Source organism: Haematobia irritans, chromosome 3 (assembly GCF_050003625.1).
Source record: "Haematobia irritans isolate KBUSLIRL chromosome 3, ASM5000362v1, whole genome shotgun sequence".
Classification (NCBI taxonomy): domain Eukaryota; kingdom Metazoa; phylum Arthropoda; class Insecta; order Diptera; family Muscidae; genus Haematobia; species Haematobia irritans.
Genome location: NC_134399.1, coordinates 90,846,253 through 90,867,674, shown reverse-complemented (window position 1 = coordinate 90,867,674; position 21,422 = coordinate 90,846,253). Strand labels below are relative to the sequence as shown.

At 35.1% G+C, this 21,422-nt stretch overlaps 1 protein-coding gene across 1 annotated transcript; it reads left to right on the top strand.

Moving 5' to 3' along the window:
* Positions 1–13,932: 13,932 nt before the first annotated feature.
* On the top strand, positions 13,933–19,185 carry LOC142231065 (uncharacterized). The gene has a single exon (XM_075301685.1). The coding sequence runs from the start codon at positions 13,933–13,935 to the stop codon at positions 19,183–19,185; it is 5,253 nt and encodes a 1,750-aa protein (XP_075157800.1).
* The last annotated feature ends 2,237 nt before the right edge of the window (positions 19,186–21,422 follow it).

The following is a 21,422-nucleotide window of genomic DNA, read 5'->3' as shown; positions in this document are numbered from 1 at the left end:
CAATTTTTTTAGGTTTTGGGTGGATTTTTCAATTTTTTGGGGGTGGTCACGAATTATAGTCCTTTTCGCTCTAGGACGCATATTTAAGGAGATATGGGCAAAGAAGTTTTTCATATAAAAATTTAAATTTTTTTAGGTTTTGGGTGGATTTTTCAATTTTTTGGGGGTGGTCACGAATTAAAGGCCTTTTCGCTCTAGGACGCTTAGTTTAGGAGATATGGGCAAAAGAAGTTTTTCATATAAAAATTTCAATTTTTTGAGGTTTTGGGTGGATTTTTCAATTTTTTGGGGGTGGTCACGAATTAAAGGCCTTTTCGCTCTAGGACGCATATTTAAGGAGATATGGGCAAACGAAGTTTTTCATATAAAAATTTAAATTTTTTTTAGGTTTTGGGTGGATTTTTCAATTTTTTGGGGGTGGTCACGAATTAAAGGCCTTTTCGCTCTAGGACGCATATTTAAGGAGATATGGGCAAAAGAAGTTTTTCATATAAAAATTTCAATTTTTTAGGTTTTGGGTGGAGTTTTCAATTTTTTGGGGGTGGTCATGAATTATAGTCCTTTTCGCTCTAGGACGCATATTTAAGGAGATATGGGCAAAAGAAGTTTTTCATATAAAAATTTAAATTTTTTTAGGTTTTGGGTGGATTTTTCAATTTTTTGGGGGTGGTCACGAATTAAAGTCCTTTTCGCTCTAGGACGCTTAGTTTAGGAGATATGGGCAAAAGAAGTTTTTCATATAAAAATTTCAATTTTTTGAGGTTTTGGGTGGATTTTTCAATTTTTTGGGGGTGGTCACGAATTAAAGTCCTTTTCGCTCTAGGACGCATATTTAAGGAGATATGGGCAAAAGAAGTTTTTCATATAAAAATTAAAATTTTTTTAGGTTTTGGGTGGATTTTTCAATTCTTTAGGGGTGGTCACGAATTAAAGCCCTTTTCGCTCTAGGACGCATATTTAAGGAGATATGGGCAAAAGAAGTTTTTCATATAAAAATTTCAATTTTTTTAGGTTTTGGGTGGATTTTTCAATTTTTTGGGGGTGGTCACGAATTAAAGGCCTTTTCGCTCTAGGACGCATATTTAAGGAGATATGGGCAAAAGAAGTTTTTCATATAAAAATTTCATTTTTTTAGGTTTTGGGTGGATTTTTCAATTTTTTGGGGGTGGTCACGAATTATAGTCCTTTTCGCTCTAGGACGCATATTTAAGGAGATATGGGCAAAGAAGTTTTTCATATAAAAATTTAAATTTTTTTAGGTTTTGGGTGGATTTTTCAATTTTTTGGGGGTGGTCACGAATTAAAGGCCTTTTCGCTCTAGGACGCTTAGTTTAGGAGATATGGGCAAAAGAAGTTTTTCATATAAAAATTTCAATTTTTTGAGGTTTTGGGTGGATTTTTCAATTTTTTGGGGGTGGTCACGAATTAAAGGCCTTTTCGCTCTAGGACGCATATTTAAGGAGATATGGGCAAAAGAAGTTTTTCATATAAAAATTTCAATTTTTTTAGGTTTTGGGTGGATTTTTCAATTTTTTGGGGGTGGTCACGAATTAAAGGCCTTTTCGCCCTAGGACGCATATTTAAGGAGATATGGGCAAAAGAAGTTTTTCATATAAAAATTTAAATTTTTTTAGGTTTTGGGTGGATTTTTCAATTTTTTGGGGGTGGTCACGAATTAAAGTCCTTTTCGCTCTAGGACGCATATTTAAGGAGATATGGGCAAAAGAAGTTTTTCATATAAAAATTTCAATTTTTTTTAGGTTTTGGGTGGATTTTTCAATTTTTTGGGGGTGGTCACGAATTAAAGGCCTTTTCGCTCTAGGACGCATATTTAAGGAGATATGGGCAAAAGAAGTTTTTCATATAAAAATTTAAATTTTTTTTAGGTTTTGGGTGGATTTTTCAATTTTTTGGGGGTGGTCACGAATTAAAGGCCTTTTCGCTCTAGGACGCATATTTAAGGAGATATGGGCAAAAGAAGTTTTTCATATAAAAATTTCAATTTTTTAGGTTTTGGGTGGAGTTTTCAATTTTTTGGGGGTGGTCATGAATTATAGTCCTTTTCGCTCTAGGACGCATATTTAAGGAGATATGGGCAAAAGAAGTTTTTCATATAAAAATTTAAATTTTTTTAGGTTTTGGGTGGATTTTTCAATTTTTTGGGGGTGGTCACGAATTAAAGTCCTTTTCGCTCTAGGACGCTTAGTTTAGGAGATATGGGCAAAAGAAGTTTTTCATATAAAAATTTCAATTTTTTGAGGTTTTGGGTGGATTTTTCAATTTTTTGGGGGTGGTCACGAATTAAAGTCCTTTTCGCTCTAGGACGCATATTTAAGGAGATATGGGCAAAAGAAGTTTTTCATATAAAAATTAAAATTTTTTTAGGTTTTGGGTGGATTTTTCAATTCTTTAGGGGTGGTCACGAATTAAAGCCCTTTTCGCTCTAGGACGCATATTTAAGGAGATATGGGCAAAAGAAGTTTTTCATATAAAAATTTCAATTTTTTTAGGTTTTGGGTGGATTTTTCAATTTTTTGGGGGTGGTCACGAATTAAAGGCCTTTTCGCTCTAGGACGCATATTTAAGGAGATATGGGCAAAAGAAGTTTTTCATATAAAAATTTCAATTTTTTTAGGTTTTGGGTGGATTTTTCAATTTTTTGGGGGTGGTCACGAATTAAAGGCCTTTTCGGTCTAGGACGCATATTTAAGGAGATATGGGCAAAAGAAGTTTTTCATATAAAAATTTCAATTTTCTAGGTTTTGGGTGGAGTTTTCAATTTTTTGGGGGTGGTCATGAATTATAGTCCTTTTCGCTCTAGGACGCATATTTAAGGAGATATGGGCAAAAGAAGTTTTTCATATTAAAATTTAATTTTTTTTAGGTTTTGGGTGGATTTTTCAATTTTTTGGGGGTGGTCACGAATTAAAGTCCTTTTCGCTCAAGGACGCTTAGCTTAGGAGATATGGGCAAAAGAAGTTTTTCATATAAAAATTTCAATTTTTTTAGGTTTTGGGTGGATTTTTCAATTTTTTGGGGGTGGTCACGAATTAAAGGCCTTTTCGCTCTAGGACGCATATTTAAGGAGATATGGGCAAAAGAAGTTTTTCATATAAAAATTTAAATTTTTTTAGGTTTTGGGTGGATTTTTCAATTTTTTAGGGGTGGTCACGAATTAAAGCCCTTTTCGCTCTAGGACGCATATTTAAGGAGATATGGGCAAAAGAAGTTTTTCATATAAAAATTTCAATTTTTTTAGGTTTTGGGTGTATTTTTCAATTTTTTGGGGGTGGTCACGAATTAAAGGCCTTTTCGCTCTAGGACGCATATTTAAGGAGATATGGGCAAAAGAAGTTTTTCATATAAAAATTTCAATTTTTTTACGTTTTGGGTGGATTTTTCAATTTTTTGGGGGTGGTCACGAATTAAAGGCCTTTTCGGTCTAGGACGCATATTTAAGGAGATATGGGCAAAAGAAGTTTTTCATATAAAAATTTCAATTTTTTTAGGTTTTGGGTGGATTTTTCAATTTTTTGGGGGTGGTCACGAATTAAAGGCCTTTTCGCTCTAGGACGCATATTTAAGGAGATATGGGCAAAAGAAGTTTTTCATATAAAAATTTCAATTTTTTTTAGGTTTTGGGTGGATTTTTCAATTTTTTGGGGGTGGTCACGAATTAAAGGCCTTTTCGCTCTAGGACGCATATTTAAGGAGATATGGGCAAAATAAGTTTTCCATATAAAAATTTCAATTTTTTTTAGGTTTTGGGTGGATTTTTCAATTTTTTGGGGGTGGTCACGAATTAAAGGCCTTTTCGCTCTAGGACGCATATTTAAGGAGATATGGGCAAAAGAAGTTTTTCATATAAAAATTTCAATTTTTTTAGGTTTTGGGTGGATTTTTCAATTTTTTGGGGGTGGTCACGAATTAAAGGCCTTTTCGCTCTAGGCAGCATATTTAAGGAGATATGGGCAAAAGAAGTTTTTCATATAAAAATTTCAATTTTTTTAGGTTTTGGGTGGATTTTTCAATTTTTTGGGGGTGGTCACGAATTAAAGTCCTTTTCGCTCTAGGACGCTTAGTTTAGGATATATGGGCAAAAGAAGTTTTTCATATAAAAATTTCAATTTTTTGAGGTTTTGGGTGGATTTTTCAATTTTTTGGGGGTGGTCACGAATTAAAGGCCTTTTCGCTCTAGGACGCATATTTAAGGAGATATGGGCAAAAGAAGTTTTTCATATAAAAATTTCAATTTTTTTAGGTTTTGGGTGGATTTTTCAATTTTTTGGGGGTGGTCACGAATTATAGTCCTTTTCGCTCTAGGACGCATATTTAAGGAGATATGGGCAAAAGAAGTTTTTCATATAAAAATTTAAATTTTTTTAGGTTTTGGGTGGATTTTTCAATTTTTTGGGGGTGGTCACGAATTAAAGGCCTTTTCGCTCTAGGACGCTTAGTTTAGGAGATATGGGCAAAAGAAGTTTTTCATATAAAAATTTCAATTTTTTGAGGTTTTGGGTGGATTTTTCAATTTTTTGGGGGTGGTCACGAATTAAAGTCCTTTTCGCTCTAGGACGCATATTTAAGGAGATATGGGCAAAAGAAGTTTTTCATATAAAAATTAAAATTTTTTTAGGTTTTGGGTGGATTTTTCAATTCTTTAGGGGTGGTCACGAATTAAAGCCCTTTTCGCTCTAGGACGCATATTTAAGGAGATATGGGCAAAAGAAGTTTTTCATATAAAAATTTCAATTTTTTTAGGTTTTGGGTGGATTTTTCAATTTTTTGGGGGTGGTCACGAATTAAAGGCCTTTTCGCTCTAGGACGCATATTTAAGGAGATATGGGCAAAAGAAGTTTTTCATATAAAAATTTCATTTTTTTAGGTTTTGGGTGGATTTTTCAATTTTTTGGGGGTGGTCACGAATTATAGTCCTTTTCGCTCTAGGACGCATATTTAAGGAGATATGGGCAAAGAAGTTTTTCATATAAAAATTTAAATTTTTTTAGGTTTTGGGTGGATTTTTCAATTTTTTGGGGGTGGTCACGAATTAAAGGCCTTTTCGCTCTAGGACGCTTAGTTTAGGAGATATGGGCAAAAGAAGTTTTTCATATAAAAATTTCAATTTTTTGAGGTTTTGGGTGGATTTTTCAATTTTTTGGGGGTGGTCACGAATTAAAGGCCTTTTCGCTCTAGGACGCATATTTAAGGAGATATGGGCAAAAGAAGTTTTTCATATAAAAATTTCAATTTTTTTAGGTTTTGGGTGGATTTTTCAATTTTTTGGGGGTGGTCACGAATTAAAGGCCTTTTCGCCCTAGGACGCATATTTAAGGAGATATGGGCAAAAGAAGTTTTTCATATAAAAATTTAAATTTTTTTAGGTTTTGGGTGGATTTTTCAATTTTTTGGGGGTGGTCACGAATTAAAGTCCTTTTCGCTCTAGGACGCATATTTAAGGAGATATGGGCAAAAGAAGTTTTTCATATAAAAATTTCAATTTTTTTTAGGTTTTGGGTGGATTTTTCAATTTTTTGGGGGTGGTCACGAATTAAAGGCCTTTTCGCTCTAGGACGCATATTTAAGGAGATATGGGCAAAAGAAGTTTTTCATATAAAAATTTAAATTTTTTTTAGGTTTTGGGTGGATTTTTCAATTTTTTGGGGGTGGTCACGAATTAAAGGCCTTTTCGCTCTAGGACGCATATTTAAGGAGATATGGGCAAAAGAAGTTTTTCATATAAAAATTTCAATTTTTTAGGTTTTGGGTGGAGTTTTCAATTTTTTGGGGGTGGTCATGAATTATAGTCCTTTTCGCTCTAGGACGCATATTTAAGGAGATATGGGCAAAAGAAGTTTTTCATATAAAAATTTAAATTTTTTTAGGTTTTGGGTGGATTTTTCAATTTTTTGGGGGTGGTCACGAATTAAAGTCCTTTTCGCTCTAGGACGCTTAGTTTAGGAGATATGGGCAAAAGAAGTTTTTCATATAAAAATTTCAATTTTTTGAGGTTTTGGGTGGATTTTTCAATTTTTTGGGGGTGGTCACGAATTAAAGTCCTTTTCGCTCTAGGACGCATATTTAAGGAGATATGGGCAAAAGAAGTTTTTCATATAAAAATTAAAATTTTTTTAGGTTTTGGGTGGATTTTTCAATTCTTTAGGGGTGGTCACGAATTAAAGCCCTTTTCGCTCTAGGACGCATATTTAAGGAGATATGGGCAAAAGAAGTTTTTCATATAAAAATTTCAATTTTTTTAGGTTTTGGGTGGATTTTTCAATTTTTTGGGGGTGGTCACGAATTAAAGGCCTTTTCGCTCTAGGACGCATATTTAAGGAGATATGGGCAAAAGAAGTTTTTCATATAAAAATTTCAATTTTTTTAGGTTTTGGGTGGATTTTTCAATTTTTTGGGGGTGGTCACGAATTAAAGGCCTTTTCGGTCTAGGACGCATATTTAAGGAGATATGGGCAAAAGAAGTTTTTCATATAAAAATTTCAATTTTCTAGGTTTTGGGTGGAGTTTTCAATTTTTTGGGGGTGGTCATGAATTATAGTCCTTTTCGCTCTAGGACGCATATTTAAGGAGATATGGGCAAAAGAAGTTTTTCATATTAAAATTTAATTTTTTTTAGGTTTTGGGTGGATTTTTCAATTTTTTGGGGGTGGTCACGAATTAAAGTCCTTTTCGCTCAAGGACGCTTAGCTTAGGAGATATGGGCAAAAGAAGTTTTTCATATAAAAATTTCAATTTTTTTAGGTTTTGGGTGGATTTTTCAATTTTTTGGGGGTGGTCACGAATTAAAGGCCTTTTCGCTCTAGGACGCATATTTAAGGAGATATGGGCAAAAGAAGTTTTTCATATAAAAATTTAAATTTTTTTAGGTTTTGGGTGGATTTTTCAATTTTTTAGGGGTGGTCACGAATTAAAGCCCTTTTCGCTCTAGGACGCATATTTAAGGAGATATGGGCAAAAGAAGTTTTTCATATAAAAATTTCAATTTTTTTAGGTTTTGGGTGTATTTTTCAATTTTTTGGGGGTGGTCACGAATTAAAGGCCTTTTCGCTCTAGGACGCATATTTAAGGAGATATGGGCAAAAGAAGTTTTTCATATAAAAATTTCAATTTTTTTACGTTTTGGGTGGATTTTTCAATTTTTTGGGGGTGGTCACGAATTAAAGGCCTTTTCGGTCTAGGACGCATATTTAAGGAGATATGGGCAAAAGAAGTTTTTCATATAAAAATTTCAATTTTTTTAGGTTTTGGGTGGATTTTTCAATTTTTTGGGGGTGGTCACGAATTAAAGGCCTTTTCGCTCTAGGACGCATATTTAAGGAGATATGGGCAAAAGAAGTTTTTCATATAAAAATTTCAATTTTTTTTAGGTTTTGGGTGGATTTTTCAATTTTTTGGGGGTGGTCACGAATTAAAGGCCTTTTCGCTCTAGGACGCATATTTAAGGAGATATGGGCAAAATAAGTTTTCCATATAAAAATTTCAATTTTTTTTAGGTTTTGGGTGGATTTTTCAATTTTTTGGGGGTGGTCACGAATTAAAGGCCTTTTCGCTCTAGGACGCATATTTAAGGAGATATGGGCAAAAGAAGTTTTTCATATAAAAATTTCAATTTTTTTAGGTTTTGGGTGGATTTTTCAATTTTTTGGGGGTGGTCACGAATTAAAGGCCTTTTCGCTCTAGGCAGCATATTTAAGGAGATATGGGCAAAAGAAGTTTTTCATATAAAAATTTCAATTTTTTTAGGTTTTGGGTGGATTTTTCAATTTTTTGGGGGTGGTCACGAATTAAAGTCCTTTTCGCTCTAGGACGCTTAGTTTAGGATATATGGGCAAAAGAAGTTTTTCATATAAAAATTTCAATTTTTTGAGGTTTTGGGTGGATTTTTCAATTTTTTGGGGGTGGTCACGAATTAAAGGCCTTTTCGCTCTAGGACGCATATTTAAGGAGATATGGGCAAAAGAAGTTTTTCATATAAAAATTTCAATTTTTTTAGGTTTTGGGTGGATTTTTCAATTTTTTGGGGGTGGTCACGAATTATAGTCCTTTTCGCTCTAGGACGCATATTTAAGGAGATATGGGCAAAAGAAGTTTTTCATATAAAAATTTAAATTTTTTTAGGTTTTGGGTGGATTTTTCAATTTTTTGGGGGTGGTCACGAATTAAAGGCCTTTTCGCTCTAGGACGCTTAGTTTAGGAGATATGGGCAAAAGAAGTTTTTCATATAAAAATTTCAATTTTTTGAGGTTTTGGGTGGATTTTTCAATTTTTTGGGGGTGGTCACGAATTAAAGGCCTTTTCGCTCTAGGACGCATATTTAAGGAGATATGGGCAAAAGAAGTTTTTCATATAAAAATTTCAATTTTTTTAGGTTTTGGGTGGATTTTTCAATTTTTTGGGGGTGGTCACGAATTAAAGGCCTTTTCGCCCTAGGACGCATATTTAAGGAGATATGGGCAAAAGAAGTTTTTCATATAAAATTTTAAATTTTTTTAGGTTTTGGGTGGATTTTTCAATTTTTTGGGGGTGGTCACGAATTAAAGTCCTTTTCGCTCTAGGACGCATATTTAAGGAGATATGGGCAAAAGAAGTTTTTCATATAAAAATTTCAATTTTTTTACGTTTTGGGTGGATTTTTCAATTTTTTGGGGGTGGTCACGAATTAAAGGCCTTTTCGGTCTAGGACGCATATTTAAGGAGATATGGGCAAAAGAAGTTTTTCATATAAAAATTTCAATTTTTTTAGGTTTTGGGTGGATTTTTCAATTTTTTGGGGGTGGTCACGAATTAAAGGCCTTTTCGCTCTAGGACGCATATTTAAGGAGATATGGGCAAAAGAAGTTTTTCATATAAAAATTTCAATTTTTTTTAGGTTTTGGGTGGATTTTTCAATTTTTTGGGGGTGGTCATGAATTAAAGTCCTTTTCGCTCTAGGACGCATATTTAAGGAGATATGGGCAAAAGAAGTTTTTCATATAAAAATTTAAATTTTTTTAGGTTTTGGGTGGATTTTTCAATTTTTTGAGGGTGGTCACGAATTAAAGTCCTTTTCGCTCTAGGACGCTTAGTTTAGGAGATATGGGCAAAAGAAGTTTTTCATATAAAAATTTCAATTTTTTGAGGTTTTGGGTGGATTTTTCAATTTTTTGGGGGTGGTCACGAATTAAAGTCCTTTTCGCTCTAGGACGCATATTTAAGGAGATATGGGCAAAAGAAGTTTTTCATATAAAAATTAAAATTTTTTTAGGTTTTGGGTGGATTTTTCAATTCGTTAGGGGTGGTCACGAATTAAAGCCCTTTTCGCTCTAGGACGCATATTTAAGGAGATATGGGCAAAAGAAGTTTTTCATATAAAAATTTCAATTTTTTGAGGTTTTGGGTGGATTTTTCAATTTTTTGGGGGTGGTCACGAATTAAAGGCCTTTTCGCTCTAGGACGCATATTTAAGGAGATATGGGCAAAAGAAGTTTTTCATATAAAAATTTCAATTTTTTTAGGTTTTGGGTGGATTTTTCAATTGTTTGGGGGTGGTCACGAATTAAAGGCCTTTTCGCTCTAGGACGCATATTTAAGGAGATATGGGCAAAAGAAGTTTTTCATATAAAAATTTCAATTTTTTTAGGTTTTGGGTGGATTTTTCAATTTTTTGGGGGTGGTCACGAATTAAAGTCCTTTTCGCTCTAGGACGCATATTTAAGGAGATATGGGCAAAAGAAGGTTTTCATATAAAAATTTTAATTTTTTTAGGTTTTGGGTGGAGTTTTCAATTTTTTGGGGTGGTCACGAATTAAAGTCCTTTTCGCTCTAGGACGCTTAGTTTAGGAGATATGGGCAAAAGAAGTTTTTCATATAAAAATTTAAATTTTTTTAGGTTTTGGGTGGATTTTTCAATTTTTTGGGGGTGGTCACGAATTAAAGTCCTTTTCGCTCGAGGACGCATATTTAAGGAGATATGGGCAAAAGAAGGTTTTTATATAAAAATTTCAATTTTTTTAGGTTTTGGGTGGATTTTTCAATTTTTTGGGGGTGGTCACGAATTAAAGGCCTTTTCGCTCTAGGACGCATATTTAAGGAGATATGGGCAAAAGAAGTTTTTCATATAAAAATTTAAATTTTTTTTAGGTTTTGGGTGGATTTTTCAATTTTTTGGGGGTGGTCACGAATTAAAGGCCTTTTCGCTCTAGCACGCATATTTAAGGAGATATGGGCAAAAGAAGTTTTTCATATAAAAATTTCAATTTTTTTAGGTTTTGGGTGGATTTTTCAATTTTTTAGGGGTGGTCACGAATTAAAGTCCTTTTCGCTCTAGGACGCATATTTAAGGAGATATGGGCAAAAGAAGTTTTTCATATAAAAATTTCAATTTTTTAGGTTTTGGGCGGATTTTTCAATTTTTTGGGGGTGGTCACGAATTAAAGGCCTTTTCGCTCTAGGCAGCATATTTAAGGAGATATGGGCAAAAGAAGTTTTTCATATAAAAATTTCAATTTTTTTAGGTTTTGGGTGGATTTTTCAATTTTTTGGGGGCGGTCACGAATTAAAGCCCTTTTCGCTCTAGGACGCATATTTAAGGAGATATGGGCAAAAGAAGTTTTTCATATAAAAATTTCAATTTTTTTAGGTTTTGGGTGGATTTTTCAATTTTTTGGGGGTGGTCACGAATTAAAGCCCTTTTCGCTCTAGGACGCATATTTAAGGAGATATGGGCAAAAGAAGTTTTTCATATAAAAATTTCAATTTTTTTAGGTTTTGGGTGGATTTTTCAATTTTTTGGGGGTGGTCACGAATTAAAGGCCTTTTCGCTCTAGGACGCATATTTAAGGAGATATGGGCAAAAGAAGTTTTTCATATAAAAATTTCAATTTTTTTTAGGTTTTGGGTGGATTTTTCAATTTTTTGGGGGTGGTCACGAATTAAAGGCCTTTTCGCTCTAGGACGCATATTTAAGGAGATATGGGCAAAAAAAGTTTTTCATATAAAAATTTCAATTTTTTTTAGGTTTTGGGTGGATTTTTCAATTTTTTGGGGGTGGTCACGAATTAAAGGCCTTTTCGCTCTAGGACGCATATTTAAGGAGATATGGGCAAAAGAAGTTTTTCATATAAAAATTTCAATTTTTTTTAGGTTTTGGGTGGATTTTTCAATTTTTTGGGGGTGGTCACGAATTAAAGGCCTTTTCGCTCTAGGACGCATATTTAAGGAGATATGGGCAAAAGAAGTTTTTCATATAAAAATTTCAATTTTTTTAGGTTTTGGGTGGATTTTTCAATTTTTTGGGGGTGGTCACGAATTAAAGCCCTTTTCGCTCTAGGACGCATATTTAAGAAGATATGGGCAAAAGAAGTTTTTCATATAAAAATTTCAATTTTTTTAGGTTTTGGGTGGAGTTTTCAATTTTTTGGGGGTGGTCACGAATTAAAGGCCTTTTCGCTCTAGGACGCATATTTAAGGAGATATGGGCAAAAGAAGTTTTTCATATAAAAATTTCAATTTTTTTAGGTTTTGGGTGGATTTTTCAATTTTTTGGGGGTGGTCACGAATTAAAGTCCTTTTCGCTCTAGGACGCTTAGTTTAGGAGATATGGGCAAAAGAAGTTTTTCATATAAAAATTTCAATTTTTTTAGGTTTTGGGTGGATTTTTCAATTTTTTGGGGGTGGTCACGAATTATAGTCCTTTTCGCTCTAGGACGCATATTTAAGGAGATATGGGCAAAAGAAGTTTTTCATATAAAAATTTAAATTTTTTTAGGTTTTGGGTGGATTTTTCAATTTTTTGGGGGTGGTCACGAATTAAAGTCCTTTTCGCTCTAGGACGCATATTTAAGGAGATATGGGCAAAAGAAGTTTTTTATATAAAAATTTCAATTTTTTTAGGTTTTGGGTGGATTTTTCAATTTTTTGCGGGTGGTCACGAATTAAAGGCCTTTTCGCTCTAGGACGCATATTTAAGGAGATATGGGCAAAAGAAGTTTTTCATATAAAAATTTCAATTTTTTTTAGGTTTTGGGTGGATTTTTCAATTTTTTGGGGGTGGTCCCGAATTAAAGGCCTTTTCGCTCTAGGACGCATATTTAAGGAGATATGGACAAAAGAAGTTTTTCATATAAAAATTTAAATTTTTTTTAGGTTTTGGGTGGATTTTTCAATTTTATAGGGGTGGTCACGAATTAAAGGCCTTTTCGCTCTAGGACGCATATTTAAGGAGATATGGGCAAAAGAAGTTTTTCATATAAAAATTTCAATTTTTTTTAGGTTTTGGGTGGATTTTTCAATTTTTTGGGGGTGGTCACGAATTAAAGGCCTTTTCGCTCTAGGACGCTTAGTTTAGGAGATATGGGCAAAAGAAGTTTTTCATATAAAAATTTAAATTTTTTTAGGTTTTGGGTGGATTTTTCAATTTTATAGGGGTGGTCACGAATTAAAGGCCTTTTCGCTCTAGGACGCATATTTAAGGAGATATGGGCAAAAGAAGTTTTTCATATAAAAATTTCAATTTTTTTAGGTTTTGGGTGGATTTTTCAATTTTTTGGGGGTGGTCACGAATTAAAGCCCTTTTCGCTCTAGGACGCATATTTAAGGAGATATGGGCAAAAGAAGTTTTTCATATAAAAATTTCAATTTTTTTAGGTTTTGGGTGGATTTTTCAATTTTTTGGGGGTGGTCACGAATTAAAGGCCTTTTCGCTCTTGGACGCATATTTAAGGAGATATGGGCAAAAGAAGTTTTTCATATAAAAATTTAAATTTTTTTTAGGTTTTGGGTGGATTTTGCAATTTTTTGGGGGTGGTCTCGAATTAAAGGCCTTTTCGCTCTAGGACGCATATTTAAGGAGATATGGGCAAAAGAAGTTTTTCATATAAAAATTTCAATTTTTTTTAGGTTTTGGGTGGATTTTTCAATTTTTTGGGGGTGGTCACGAATTAAAGGCCTTTTCGCTCTAGGACGCATATTTAAGGAGATATGGGCAAAAGAAGTTTTTCATATAAAAATTTCAATTTTTTTTAGGTTTTGGGTGGATTTTTCAATTTTTTGGGGGTGGTCACGAATTAAAGGCCTTTTCGCTCTAGGACGCATATTTAAGGAGATATGGGCAAAAGAAGTTTTTCATATAAAAATTTCAATTTTTTTAGGTTTTGGGTGGATTTTTCAATTTTTTGGGGGTGGTCACGAATTAAAGCCCTTTTCGCTCTAGGACGCATATTTTTCAATTTTTTGGGGGTGTTACCGAAAATGTATTTTGCTGCTAACCCTATTGGAATTTAAGATATCAAACTACCTTAACTAAATGGGAGACATATTTGCTTCCCACTGTATTGGCTTCATCACCAATCTCCAAATATTTTTATTATTGTTTCTTTCATGTTAGCTTTATATTTTTTCTCTTATACTAATCACAGCTATACCTACAACCATATAATCTAGTTCTATCATGTATTAATCGTTAAGTTTAGCTCTTTTCTATTTCTCAATAACGGAGCTCTCAAAAATAAGAAGTTACTAAAGATTTGTTTTTGTATTATATTGCGACGAGAGACTTTATTTTTTTGTCAAGCTGTAACATTGCCTAGCTGCAATCATTTGTAATTTTTTCTTGTTCTGTTCTTTCTGGACAACGATAGAAACCACTTGTAAGAACTTCAATAAAATACTTAATTTTTTTTCTGGTCTTTACTTACAGAGTTTATTTTTTTGGGATATAACTGTACAATCAAAAGTGACTTTTTTTGTAGAAGGAAATAATTGTACATTATATTTATTTGGTGCCGAAACCCGGGAATTTATTCCCAATTTATTTTTATTTTTTATTAATTTTTTGAGAGATTGTGTTCTTGTTTCGTACGAGTGGAAGTGCGCCGGTTGCCAAGACGTAATCGAAAGTTTTAGTTTTTTTTAATTTTATTTATTTATTTCACGAACATGGGTGACATAGATCAATTGATCTCGAGTCAACGTGATATAATGCGTACCGTGGAAGAATTGTATGATCGATTTGTCGCGAGGAGTGAGATTACAAAGACTCGTGGTTATTTGAGCACGCTGGGTCAAGAACTTGATGACTTATATCATCAATTCAAGTATCAGCATGACGAAATTGTCCGAACCAGTAGAGAGACGGCTCTCGATGTTTCTGATATTCCCTATATGGTTGAATCATGTTTCTATAATTTTTCGGATCAATACTTTCTTTTCAAGGGCAGTATAATGGATTCAATGCCACAAAATGCATCACCGGCTTCACCATTTAGTAGCACATTTGCAGTTACTCATGGCCAGGCTGACACGACGGCCACAATGGAAGCAAAGCTTCCCAAGATATCTTTACCCAGCTTCTCTGGTGATTATATGGAGTGGATACCCTTTAGAGATATCTACCTCTCTCTGGTACACAATAACTTTTCCTTATCAAAAGTTCAGAAATTTTTTTATCTAAAGGGTACACTTACGGGCGAGGCTGCTGGGCTAATCCGGACGATATCTGCCACTGAGGCAAATTATGACTCCGCCTGGAATATTTTAGAATCCAGGTATCATAATAAGCGCATGATTGTAGGTTCACTAATGTCTAGGCTTTTTAACATTCCAAAAAGCGATGGATGTTTCAATAGTATAAAGGTGTTACTTGATACTACGCAAGAGTGTCTGTCCTCGCTGCGGAATTTAGATGTGGATACTACCACCTGGGATCCAGTGTTGATTCATCTTTTATGTCAGAAACTTGATTTGCAGACTAGAAAGGAGTGGGAGCACTCTTTGAAGTCTTCAACCGAGCTTCCGACTAGAAAGGAAATGTTTGACTTTCTGGAAAGGACATTTCGGACTTTGGAGTCATTAGATAGCGAACAATCTTCCTCTAACAAGGATAGATCTACTAGGTCCAATTACAGGACTAGGAACACATTGTTGAACTGTAACGTTGCTCAACCAAAGGGTGTGAACTGTATTTTCTGCTCTAAAAGTCACCCTTTGTCCAAGTGCTATAAATTCCTTGCATTATCCATGGGTGCTAAGAACGAGTTTCTGTCGAATAGGAACGTTTGTAGGAATTGTTTGTCAGTTGGACATCTACAGGACAATTGTGCCTCACCTTATCGGTGTGCCACCTGTAACCAAGCACATCACACTGTTCTTCATACGGAAGGTTCGGTGAATATTCAGCCTTTGAATTCTGAGGACAACAATGTTTCCCAGATTGCTTCTCATAACTCCTACGCACTTCAAAATGTATTTCTTTACACAATTCGATTATATGTGAATACGGGTCGGGGGCGGTTTCCTTTGAGGGCTCTTTTGGATCCAGGGTCTCAGGCTAGTTTGATTTCAGAGGCTGCGGTCCAATTAATAGGGGTTCAAAGGAAGCATAATTATTGCAAAATTCTTGGAGTTGGGGATAGTCATGCTAATATCTCCAGGTATATTGCCGAGTTGCCTCTGTGGTCGTCAAGAATGGAACCAGTACTAACATGTGACGCTTTGGTACTTACCAAGATAACTTCTTATAAACCATGTAAAAGTATGATTTCATTTCCCGACTTAGAGGTGGATACCTTGGCAGACCCATACTATTACAGGTCAGACCCAATTGATTTAATATTGGGTTCCGATGTTTGTTCCAAGATAAAGATTCCTACGGAATCATTCGTCCGCGGGGGGTTGTTTTTTCAAAACACCCATTTTGGATGGGTCTTTTCGGGATCTGCTGAGCCCACTAATACAAGTATTTTACTTTTCCATAATGTTAATATTGAATCGATACTACAATCGTTTTGGAGACAAGAGGACATAGTCGATAGTAGGGATCTGAGTAATGAGGAGATTTTATGCGAGGACCTATTTCGTCGGACGACATATACGTCTGATTCTGGCAAATATGTAGTGAATTTACCATTTAGGTCCCTTTTGCTCGAGAACTCGCTTCCCAATATTCATAATAACTTATTCGGGGCATTGAAACGATTCAGTAATTTGGAATCGTCATTTACGAAGCGGCCCCTATTTGCGGCCATGTATAGGGAGTTTATGCGTGACTATGAATCCTTAGGTCATATGTCCAGGCTATGTGATTTTTCTGGCACTGGCACGTCGGGGGGATATTTTCTCCCTCACCATGGCGTCTATAAAGAGAGTAGTTCCACCACGAAATTAAGGGTGGTATTTGACGGCAGTAGTCATTTAAGTGGACATAAACCACTTAATGAAGAGCTTTGTCCGGGACCGGCTTTGCAGAACGACTTGCCCCAGGTTATTATGAAATGGAGGAGGCATAGATATGCGTTTAGTGCCGATATAGAGAAGATGTTTAGGCAGATCGAGGTTTGCGTGGAACATCGACCATTTCAAAAGATTCTATGGCGTCATTCGCCTTCTGACGAGATTTCTGTTTATCAGTTGAATACGGTCACTTATGGTACCACATCTGCGCCATATTTGTCGTTAAGGGTTCTTAGACAAATATCCGATGAATTTAAATCGGAATTTCCTCATGAGTGCGGAATTTTATGTTCAGACTCATATGTCGACGATATAATTTCAGGCTCAGACACCATAGAAGGGGTAATTCGATTGCAGCAGAATTTGTGTGATATCTTAAAGAGACGGGGATTTATACTCCGGAAATGGATATCGAATTCTACGGAACTACTGAGAAACATTCCTGAGGAATTTAAGGATATTTCTGTTATAAGGAAATTCGATCATGATAGTGTGGCTAAGACCTTAGGCGTGCATTGGAATGTTGGGACTGATTATTTTTCATTCGATGTTCAGCTGGCTGAACCAACTACAGTTTCGAAACGTTCAATATTATCAGAATCTGCCCGTCTTTTTGACCCTTTAGGATGGTTAACTCCTTCCACCGTTATTGCGAAAAATTTGTTTAAACGATTATGGCAACATGGGGTTGATTGGGACAGTAAAGTTCCTGTGGACATTGAGAAGGAATGGATGAAGTACCGGTCTTCTTTGGGCAAGTTCGTTTATGTACAAATTCCACGATGGATTCAGACGTCTCCAAGTTCCCATGTGGAACTTCACTGTTTTTGTGACGCATCTACAACGGCTTACGCTGCTGTTGTATATGCCAGAGTTATGACCGAAGGTGAGACATCTGTGCATTTGTTACAATCCAAGTCGAAAATTACTCCAATTAAGACAGTATCGATACCGAGGCTTGAGCTTTGCGCTGCTGTGCTTGGAGCGAATTTAGTTCAACGTTTAAAAGGTTCGTTAACCTTTGGTAATTTGGTGGATATATTTTTCTGGAGTGATAGCAAGACCGTATTGAGCTGGATACAAAAACCACCCTCACATTGGGTAGTTTATGTTGCCAATCGGGTTGCTGAAATCCAAAGATTGACTTGTAACACACAATGGCGGTATGTACCCTCTTCATTGAACCCTGCTGATAGTGCCTCCAGGGGCATATATCCTTTTGAACTTATAGATTGTCAAGTCTGGTGGAATGGACCGGCGTTTTTAAAAACACCTCCAAATTTATGGCCAGAGACGATACAGGATTATCATACTTCCGAAGAGGCCAAGGGGCCAAAATTACACAACCATATGGCTTCTATACCGACATATCCCGATTTATTTTTGAAATTTTCGAAGCTTTCCACATTACTACGTATAGCTTCTCTTTGCATTAGATTTTGTTACAATTGCAAAAATTCTCAGTCAAAGGCAACGGGCAACCTAGGGAGTGGTATTATTAACACCACCTTGATTAGACTTGTGACAATAAGTCAAAAGATTGACTTCCCCATGGAAATCCGAGAGTTGATATCGAAAAATAATTTAAAGTCAACCCCTTTGATGAAATTATTACCCTTCATTGATGATTGCGGTATTATTCGTGTGGGAGGCCGTTTGCAACAGGGATCTTTACCATATGATATGAAACATCCAATGCTTCTAAGTAAGTCCAATCCTCTTTCCAGACTTATCATAGAAGATGCCCATGAGAAAACACTGCATGGAGGTCTTGCTCTAACTATGTCATACGTTTGTCGGAGATTTTGGATACTATCTGGTAATCAATTGGCAAAGACTGTGATTCATAACTGCATGTCTTGTTTAAGGTATTCTGCAAAATTTTGTCGGCAAGTTATGGGTAATTTACCAGCTGTACGCCTAAATGTTACACGACCATTTAAACACAGTGGTGTGGATTATGCTGGCCCTATTACAATTAAAAACTCGTCTCTAAGTTCATCTATAATGTCGAAGGGTTATATCTGTCTATTTATATGTATGGTCACTAAAGCCATACATTTAGAAACGGTTTCCAACCTTACCACTAATTCATTTTTGGCCGCTTTCCGCCGATTTGTATCACGAAGGGGAGTATGTACTGACATATATTCGGATTGCGGTACAAATTTTGTTGGAGCTTCAAAGGAGCTTCGTGTTCTTTACAATAAAGATAGGAAATCACTTCCGGATGATATTCGAAAGGCTTTATGTTTGCAGGGCACAGAATGGCACTTCATTCCTCCCGCTTCCCCACATTTTGGTGGGCTTTGGGAAGCGGGAGTGAAATCTGTGAAATATCATTTGAAGCGTGTTATTAAGGATAGGGTTTTAAGTTTCGAGGAACTTTCTACTTTATTGTGCCAAATAGAGAGTTGTCTGAACTCTCGTCCACTTTGCCCACTATCTTCGGACCCCTCTGATCTGGACGCATTGACTCCCGCTCACTTCCTCATAGGTGAACCTACCGTATGCATACCAGATGAAAATTTACTGGATAAAAATATCAACCATCTAACGCGCTGGAAGTCTATTGAGAAAATCAAGCAACATTTCTGGAAGCGCTGGTATTTGGAATACCTGAATCGCCTACAAGCAAGACCAAAATGGCTTACTACAGAAAGAGAGGCAAAAGTTGGTGACTTAGTCCTTATAACAGATGAGAGGTATGCACCTGCCCAGTGGCCACTTGGTCGTATTCAAACTATTCATCCAGGTCCAGACGGTCATGTTCGCGTTGTATCCATTCTTACAAAAGGAAAAATAATTAAAAGAACAATTAACAAAATATGCTTTCTTCCCACAGGCACTCAATCACCGGACGGACACCTATTTGATTCTTCCTCTTCAGAAAGCCAGCATAATCATGATGCCTCTTCCAGTCAGGCTGTGAGTCGGAGCACAGCCGAGTCTAAAGACTAAATCAAAAATACTCCCACCGTACGGCATCCTTCATTTATTTCTGCGTTGAAGAACAGACATTCTGGGAGGGGGGATAATGTTACCGAAAATGTATTTTGCTGCTAACCCTATTGGAATTTAAGATATCAAACTACCTTAACTAAATGGGAGACATATTTGCTTCCCACTGTATTGGCTTCATCACCAATCTCCAAATATTTTTATTATTGTTTCTTTCATGTTAGCTTTATATTTTTTCTCTTATACTAATCACAGCTATACCTACAACCATATAATCTAGTTCTATCATGTATTAATCGTTAAGTTTAGCTCTTTTCTATTTCTCAATAACGGAGCTCTCAAAAATAAGAAGTTACTAAAGATTTGTTTTTGTATTATATTGCGACGAGAGACTTTATTTTTTTGTCAAGCTGTAACATTGCCTAGCTGCAATCATTTGTAATTTTTTCTTGTTCTGTTCTTTCTGGACAACGATAGAAACCACTTGTAAGAACTTCAATAAAATACTTAATTTTTTTTTCTGGTCTTTACTTACAGAGTTTATTTTTTTGGGATATAACTGTACAATCAAAAGTGACTTTTTTTGTAGAAGGAAATAATTGTACAGGGGGTGGTCACGAATTAAAGTCCTTTTCGCTCTAGGACGCTTATTTAAGGAGATATGGGCAAAAGAAGTTTTTCATATAAAAATTTCAATTTTTTTAGGTTTTGGGTGGATTTTTCAATTTTTTGGGGGTGGTCACGAATTAAAGGCCTTTTCGCTCTAGGACGCATATTTAAGGAGATATGGACAAAAGAAGTTTTTCATATAAAAATTTCAATTTTTTTTAGGTTTTGGGTGGATTTTTCAATTTTTTGGGGGTGGTCACGAATTAAAGGCCTTTTCGCTCTAGGACGCATATTTAAGGAGATATGGGCAAAAGAAGTTTTTCATATAAAAATTTAAATTTTTTTTAGGTTTTGGGTGGATTTTTCAATTTTTTGGGGGTGGTCACGAATTAAAGGCCTTTTCGCTCTAGGACGCATATTTAAGGAGATATGGGCAAAAGAAGTTTTTCATATAAAAATTTCAATTTTTTTAGGTTTTGGGTGGATTTTTCAATTTTTTGGGGGTGGTCATGAACTATAGTCCTTTTCGCTCTAGGACGCATATTTAAGGAGATATGGGCAAAAGAAGTTTTTCATATAAAAATTTAAATTTTTTTAGGTTTTGGGTGGATTTTTCAATTTTTTGGGGGTGGTCACGAATTTAAGTCCTTTTCGCTCTAGGACGCTTAGTTTAGGAGATATGGGCAAAAGAAGTTTTTCATATAAAAATTTCAATTTTTTGAGGTTTTGGGTGGATTTTTCAATTTTTTGGGGGTGGTCACGAATTAAAGTCCTTTTCGCTCTAGGACGCATATTTAAGGAGATATGGGCAAAAGAAGTTTTTCATATAAAAATTTAAATTTTTTTAGGTTTTGGGTGGATTTTTCAATTCTTTAGGGGTGGTCACGAATTAAAGCCCTTTTCGCTCTAGGACGCATATTTAAGGAGATATGGGCAAAAGAAGTTGTTCATATAAAAATTTCAATTTTTTTAGGTTTTGGGTGGATTTTTCAATTTTTTGGGGGTGGTCACGAATTAAAGGCCTTTTCGCTCTAGGACGCATATTTAAGGAGATATGGGCAAAAGAAGTTTTTCATATAAAAATTTCAATTTTTTTAGGTTTTGGGTGGATTTTTCAATTTTTTGGGGGTGGTCACGAATTAAAGGCCTTTTCGGTCGAGGACGCATATTTAAGGAGATATGGGCAAAATAAGTTTTTCATATAAAAATTTCAATTTTTTAGGTTTTGGGTGGATTTTTCAATTTTTTGGGGGTGGTCATGAATTATAGTCCTTTTCGCTCTAGGACGCATATTTAAGGAGATATGGGCAAAAGAAGGTTTTCATATAAAAATTTCAATTTTTTTTGGTTTTGGGTGGATTTTTCACTTTTTTGGGGGTGGTCACGAATTAAAGTCCTTTTCGCTCAAGGACGCTTAGTTTAGGAGATATGGGCAAAAGAAGTTTTTCATATAAAAATTTCAATTTTTTGAGGTTTTGGGTGGATTTTTAAATTTTTTGGGGGTGGTCACGAATTAAAGTCCTTTTCGCTCTAGGACGCATATTTAAGGAGATATGGGCAAAAGAAGTTTTTCATATAAAAATTTAAATTTTTTTAGGTTTTGGGTGGATTTTTCAATTTTTTAGGGG

Bases quoted from the DNA above. Each gene is read 5' to 3' on its own strand.
- LOC142231065 (XM_075301685.1), top strand. From the start codon at position 13,933: ATGGGTGACATAGATCAATTGATCTCGAGTCAACGTGATATAATGCGT.